This window comes from Clytia hemisphaerica, unplaced genomic scaffold, assembly GCF_902728285.1.
Source record: "Clytia hemisphaerica strain Z4C2 unplaced genomic scaffold, Clytia hemisphaerica genome assembly, whole genome shotgun sequence".
Lineage (NCBI taxonomy): Eukaryota > Metazoa > Cnidaria > Hydrozoa > Leptothecata > Clytiidae > Clytia > Clytia hemisphaerica.
Window position 1 is genome coordinate 559,497 of NW_027103716.1, and position 7,541 is coordinate 567,037.

At 34.3% G+C, this 7,541-nt stretch overlaps 1 protein-coding gene across 1 annotated transcript; it reads left to right on the forward strand.

Annotated features, from left to right (window-relative positions):
• The first annotated feature begins 3,896 nt into the window (after positions 1-3,896).
• Positions 3,897-7,541, forward strand: LOC136804279 (trypsin 5G1-like). Its single transcript, XM_067060987.1, has 7 exons — positions 3,897-4,008; positions 4,214-4,465; positions 4,802-5,080; positions 5,321-5,397; positions 5,834-5,969; positions 6,375-6,637; positions 6,850-7,541. Exons 1-7 carry the CDS (start codon positions 3,948-3,950, stop codon positions 7,165-7,167), a joined length of 1,386 nt encoding a protein of 461 aa, XP_066917088.1. The 5' UTR covers positions 3,897-3,947; the 3' UTR covers positions 7,168-7,541.

Below are 7,541 nucleotides of genomic sequence, written 5' to 3' on the forward strand. Positions count from 1 at the left end.
ATTGTCATTTTGCATCATTGTGCAAAAAATCAGGGAAAACATTATGAGTCAACATTGAGAAAAGCTATATTTTCTTATTTGGTTAAAGGGAATTTCCCCAAAATACGAAAATCCGTTTTTTAAGGCGTATAAGAATTTTCCGGGAAAAACCACTTCAGCCATTCTTTAGAGAATCTTGCCCTCCATCTTTGTACAAAACATCAGAAAAAAGTAATGACAGGATTTTACACAAAGTCCAAAAAACCCTATTTTTAGGCAGTTTTTGGCCCAAATTTCCCAAATATTTTTTTTTTCGAAAATCGGGCTCGGATACATTTTAGGAATTGCCATTTTGCATCATTGATAAAAAAATCAGAAAAAATAATGAGTCAACATTGAGAAAAGCTATATTTTCTTATTTGGTTAAAGGGAATTTCCCCAAAATACGAAAATCCGTTTTTTAAGGCGAATAAGAATTTTCCGGGAAAAACCACTTCAGCCATTCTTTAGAGAATCTTGCCCTCCATCTTTGTACAAAAAATCAGAAAAAAATAATGACAGGATTTTGCACAAAGTCCAAAAAACCCTATTTTTAGGTTAGTTTTTGGCCCAAATTTGCCCAAATAATTTTTTTCTCAAAAATCGGGCTCCGTCACGTTCTGGGCGTTGCCATGTTGCATCATTGTGCAAAAAATGAGAAAAAACTAATGAGCCAATCCTGAGAAAAGCTAGTAACAGACAGACGGACGGACGAACGAACGGACATGGGTTAATTTATAGAACCTCCACCGGGGTACCCGGAGGTAGGTCCAAAAAGATCCTACAGCGATGCCGAAACACAACTAGAAGGAGAAAACAGAACCCCCGTTGTAAGTTTGTTTACATATGACTCATGATTTTGCTAGTCTGCATTCTGACAAAAAGCAGTTGAAAACAAAAATAAACGAGGCAAAGTGGGCCTACTAATTGCGAGGGTGTCGAATACCACGTGATCAATAAACCATGTTTGCGCCCCCTTCGTCACTAAATTCTTTGCCCCTGCACGTTTGAAATCAAGCCACTTGCTTTCTTCTTTATATTAATGTAGTCCTCCCCACATGAGTGCACAACATTTGATACTGAGGCTTATAGTTATAGGATCACTCATAATCTGGAAATTTACTGTAGTTAAACCCGATTTATATGTCTGACAAGTCGCCCTTATCCAATTTTAGCAAGGAGGGAGGGGTTACGAAGGTTTTTTTAACCCTTTTGAAGGGGGGGGGGTCAAAAAAGATTTTTAGGTTAGGGGTGGGGGTGCGAAATTATTTTTTGATTTTTTGAAATATCCTCCACTCCCCCTAGTAGATACTTTCTGATCACTCCCTAAGCCCAGCTTAGATAACAAGTTTTGACGATTATGATAAATTATATAAAAATTTATTTTTTGGTTTTCGGCTAGGATTAAAGAGAGAGTTTTGTTTACATTAGTAAAAAAATAGATCGTCGAGAAGCGTTAATGAATTTTGTTTGTACATACCAAAAGATTTGCAAAGGTCAAAGCTTTTAAACCAAGTGATGATTTAAGTAGCACATACTGCAAAGAAAATCCAATTAGAAAATAGACAAACGTTTTTAACTTGACCTTGACAAACCGCTTAAGAAATCATCACGTGAGCAACCAGTCAAAAGATTCTAGAAACTTGCACAATCTCTGTGCGCGAAGGGCGTCAGTGGGAACAAATTAACGCGTTCTTGTCTTCTTTTATCTGCAGACACGTGTGTACGTAACGATTATATAGCCTCTGTACTACGCCCAGAAACGCCATCCTTTATCGGAACGCCCCCGTTCCAGTTGAATGAACTTGTTGAGTTTTTATCTCACCCAGATTTCTTTAACTGAAAATAAAATGCCCCAAATTGTATTGCATCTATCACAGGATATGACACAAGATATGACACAACGTCCATAAGACGTCTAAACATTTTTCGCAACCGATGATAGGTACAATAATTCAAAATGAATGAACTGATTTTATCATCGAACATTCACAAATAAACAATTGAACTCACTCAATCTGATGAAATAGGTTACTCTACCATGTATTCTACCTCAGACTAACTGCAATAAATGTGATTTAACTGAAACATTTTTCCAAGAAATGTTCCTTTTGTAAAAAAACAAGTAAACAAAGATCAAGATAAATTATGCAGTGAAATGCCCCTATCGGCTAAACGCAACCAATATGAACACTGGTATGTTCTCTATTTTGAATGGAAACAAGTTAACAAAGATCAAGACAAATTACAGTGAGCTGTACATATCGGTCAGTCGCAACTAATATGGACACTAGCATGTCGCCAACCTTAAAAATATTTTAATTACTAAAATTTAATTGAAACGTACTTCCAAGGAGTGTTTCTTTTCAATAAAAATATTGTCAGACGCAACCTATATGGACTCTAGCATTGTGTCAAGCAATGTCAGAATGATTTCAATATCTGTAATTTAACTAAAGCATACTCAAGGCATTAATTCAAAATGCTCTGTTCTGTCCAGGTCAGCAAAATCTTCAATATATATCATATTAATCTATTTTAATTTAATATACAAAATATTTATTCCAACCACCTCCCACTTAGTAAGTTTATTTTGAGAGTTAAGAGAGTTGCAATTTACGAAAAAATATCACGGCAAATGGAAAAAATGTTGTTAAAAAATGTTAAAAAAGACTGGAGTACAGTATGTGACCCCTAAAATGTCGATCAAATCTAAATTTCAATCAATTCCAGAGGAAAAGAAGTTTTACAAAAATTTTGGCTGCATACAAAACTTTAACATGTCTACCTTATTTCCCGAAAGTTCTTTTTCAAAATTTTCAATTTCAACAATATTTTTCGATCGCTTTAGCGATTGCTCGTGATCTCTTTCAAATAGGAACACAAAATTTTGACCATAGATCGGAGATGTGATTTAGAGAGTTTTGGGCATAAATTTGCTTAATGAAATTTTTACAGTATAACTCTGTTTGTTAAAATGGAGGTTTGGGGCCCTCAAAACGTAAAAATCAAATTATGAAGCCCAGTGGTAATAGGGGGAGAAACTATGAACATATTTTCAACATGTTTTCCATTAAATGCACGAACTGACGGATGTAAATTTTATGATTTTTATAAAATATTTTGTTTTAAGAAATTGAGGAATTTTCAAAATGACATTTTTGATTGAGCAACGTCTTAATTAAGTTTCTGAAAACGAATTCCTTTTGAAAATGGTTCCATCAGTATTGGATATGCTGTGGAAATTAAAAAAAAACAGCTTAACAGAAACTGAAATAATAAGCTTTAAAGTTAATTTTCTCCTATATTTTGCAAAAGAATTGACAGAATTTGCCGTTTATGCTGATTCAGCGAACATTGAACATCAAGAATTTGGTAAACTCTTCATAATTGACGAAAGGACAGAATTTACATCAATAAGAGAAAATTATCATCCGTGTGATGTTTATGACTATCGAACGAGATTATTAAAGTAAAGACCGTAAAGACGATCGCTTTGTTTTTGATCAGCCTTTTAAGGGCAAGAAATCCTGTCGTCCCGTCCACAACCCTTCTATTTAATTATTTTTTCATAGTGCCTTGTCAACAGAATTTTTAAACCGAGCCTGTATCTAATGAAACAACATATACCTTGGATCGGATTATGTCGTTTGCATTTTATTGTATTAAAGTTAGTCTTGTATGGTCGCTGTTTTTCGGACAAAAAATATTGGGCAATCCCTTAACGAACCAATTAACGTGTACATGAACAAATTTATTGATTAAGTATTACTTGTTCTTGCCGACAAACAAGTTTAGCCTTTTACATGAGATTTGTACAAAAACAAAAAGCATTGTCTCGTGGCTAAGCAAGAGTATAAAAAAAGTTGATGCTTTTACAGCCAAGCATGTCATTGATTCAAAACCAAGTCGCAAACTGATCAAGAATCATGAAGCACCTTTTATTGTCAGTTCTGTCCATCGCGTCATTAACAATTTTTGGATGTTCAGGTATAATAAGTTATAAGGATTTCAAAGAATAAGATCTTGTCTAATGTCATCATTAGCACAATATTCAACGATCCTATCTTCTAAACAAAATCTGGTCACTTAAAGAATTTTTTTAACAGGGTTATTTATTTACAAACATCTTAGCCACCGATTGTACCTGCTAGCCAATAATTTCCCAAGATTATATTTATAATTTTCATTCTAGCCTTCCAGGAATCATGGACATCAGTGAGGTATGCATGTATCAAGAAACATAACAGTCATAAGTTTCAACAAATATCGAGTATCTATCATTGTATGTTGAAATGCGAAGAAACGAATGGGTGCAAATCTGTGGATTATAACAACAATAACAACATATGCTTACTTTCAAACCAGAATTCCAAAACTGCACCTCATGCTTTTCACCAACCTTGTTATGATCAGCCCAACAATTTTCAATATTCCGAAATAATAGGTTAGTATTGTTTTTTTTTTGTTATCCTAGCAAAAATGTTCTGATAGAATTTATACTGTTATGCCATAATACTGTAGAACAGCTGGTATAGAACCACAGACTTTTAAACAGCATCTCATTTCTCAACGAAAGTAATTTTTACTTCTGATTTAAGTATTGTTAAAAAAGTCTGGCACAATGACATTTTTACGGAGGGGGTATGAAGTTTGAGAATGTCAGACATGTGACGATCTCCACAAAGTGACACTTAGAAAAGTTGTTCACAAAGTTATCATTGTATATAGAAATACGAGACTCCTACTAAACCTACTTTTCCCTTTTGCAAAATATTTCTAGTATTGAAAAAAGACTGGGGACCAAAAAAGATGGCGTGCATGTCAGGACATCAAAACATGCGCGTTTTGGAGAACCAATTCAATTTGAAGGATTGCCAAGTAAAATGTGAAGCTGTATCAGAATGCAAGTCTGTTGATTACCAAAGAGAATCATACGACTGCTATCTCTCAAAGGAGAGTTCAAAAACTGCACCAAAAGATTTCCATGAACCCTGTTTTACTGCCCCATCTGATTTTGAATATGCTGAGATCATTTCAACTTCCAATCCTGATGAGCCTAGTAAGCTTTTGACATTGGTTGTTTTTTTTTAATTAGTTTTGGGGTCGAACGATCGAAATAAAAGAGTTTATGCAGCTCAATACTTTGCATCTGTAATGAGAAAGTTACTCAAATTAGTCAACCTGGAAACCTTTATAGGTCTTTCTTCTTCTTGCTTTCTTCTTGTTCAAAAAACATTTAAAACTAAAATTTTTGAAAAATATAAATATCTTAAAACCCGGACGCAATTTATTGTTTTAGAATGTGGAGTCAGCTCGCATAGTCAGAATCGTATCGTTGGTGGTCAAAATGCTAAGAAAGGGGAATGGCCTTGGCAGGTAAGGATTTTGAACTGAACTTTATAGCATCATGATAGCATGTCCGGAAAAATGTAATTCAGAATTTATGTCAATAAATTCATCGCATCAAAATAAAAAAACTTTAAGTCCATTTTTGCTGTTTTGAGAAAATCGACTTTAAATTATTTTTCCTTAAAACCTGAAAAACCATTTATATATTTATTTATATTAATATTTATCAACAAATATTTCTGTGTTAGAAAAGCCATTAGTCCAAAATTGTTTCCATTCTGGACTTCAGGACTTTTTTGCCCTAAACTGGTGTGAGTTAAGGCTTTTTTACCCTGAAAATAAAGTGAAAAGTAAAGTTATTATTTTTCTAAAAGCTTCTTAAGAATTAGGCCACTTTTGGTTGGTTTTTGTTAAAATACACAAACAGAATCAAATATTTTCATTTCTTTGCTTTCTTGAATAGGTCTATTTTGTTTATGTGGATTATACGGACAACAAAAGCTATTCGTGTGGCGGAACCTTGATTCATAAAAAATGGGTATTGACCGCTGCCCATTGTACCGACTCAACATATGCCCGCAGTATTGATCTTGTACTTGGTAAGGAGCAATGATTATTTTTTGTTACCTCATAATTGTGTGAAGACAATGAACAATGGAATATCCTGCTTGGAAAGTGTGCAAACATGTTAGATTTAATTTCGCAATGAAGTAGAATTTTCTTTAAGTAATAAAGTGTATCATTCCGTCTTGAGATTCGATAGACTTAATGTTTTGAAATTTAATAAAACGTGGCTCAGCATAAACTGTGTAACCCATCTTCGTCCATTCGGGTCATCTTTAAACAACAAAAACTTTTGTTTCCGATATTAACAAACAATGAAATCAGAGTGCTTAAAACAAGTCAATCATCAAAATCAATGCCCAGATGATAGGGGGCGAAATATAGCGAAAATATCAGAACAGTTTCATTAACCCTGAGCTCTTTTTTTCGACATATTATAGGAGAGCACACATTAAGTGAACGAAATGAATTTGGAGAGCAACGAATAAAAGTGAAGCGAATAATCAACCATGAAAAATATAAGACAGGACCGCCTAGTCACGATTTTGCTCTTCTCGAACTGGAAACAGAAGCAGAAATAACAGACACAGTTCGCACCATTTGTCTACCAAAGAAATTTCAACATGACAAAACACATTTTGAAGGACAGACGTGCCAAATTACTGGATGGGGAATGATCCATATAAATGAGCAAGGAAGTGATGTATGTGTTTCTTTGTCTACTGTTTTTTCGAATTTCAGAGCCCGAGATGACAGCTTATCTATCAGTTGAAGCGAGGTGGAGTAGATTGATCTTGGGCAAAATATTTTACTTATAGAGCTAAATTATTCTTGTCGTTTTTAGAATCTCAGGATTAGTCAAACCAATATTGAATTGCTCTCATCTTTAATTATGAAAATTTTTTTTTTCTTTAGATTTTAAAAGAAGCAGGAGTTCAAGTTTACAAACAGTCAGATTGCAAACGATTTTATTACGACTATGAAAAAAAACGTGATAGAATCAATAATAGTATGTTCTGCGCTGGCGTTCCACAAGGCGGTACCGACTCATGCCAAGGCGACAGCGGTGGACCATTACAGTGTCCAGTGCAACAGGGTCATACTAAAAAATGGTACCTTTGGGGTGTCACATCTTGGGGCTTTGGGTGCGCGGATGCTCAATACCCTGGAGTCTATGGTCGAGTCACTGAAGTTTTGGAATGGATAGAAGAAAAAACTGGCATTTCTTATTAAGTGTCGTTAATATTTTTTTGTAGATTTATTTCGATATTAAGATATTACACCTCTCTTTCACAGCCCCGGTGGAACTTCTGCACTAAATGTGAACGAAAATTTCTATCAAAATCCCAATGTGGATAGAGTTTTTTTATCAGGTCAAAACAACCGATGGGGATGGTTTTGAAGTAAATTTTTTCCATTGCATTTGAATGTGGATGAAAACAAAGTCAACTTTCAGGTGGAGCTTTAATTGCAGGGTCTTTTCCCACTGAGGGCAAAATTTGGTCAAATTTTCCAGTAGGATTTCTATATAGCACGCTTACCTTTTTCATTACATACACAAATACTATTATTTTTGGTTTATTTAAAGTTTCTAGGAATATATGGAG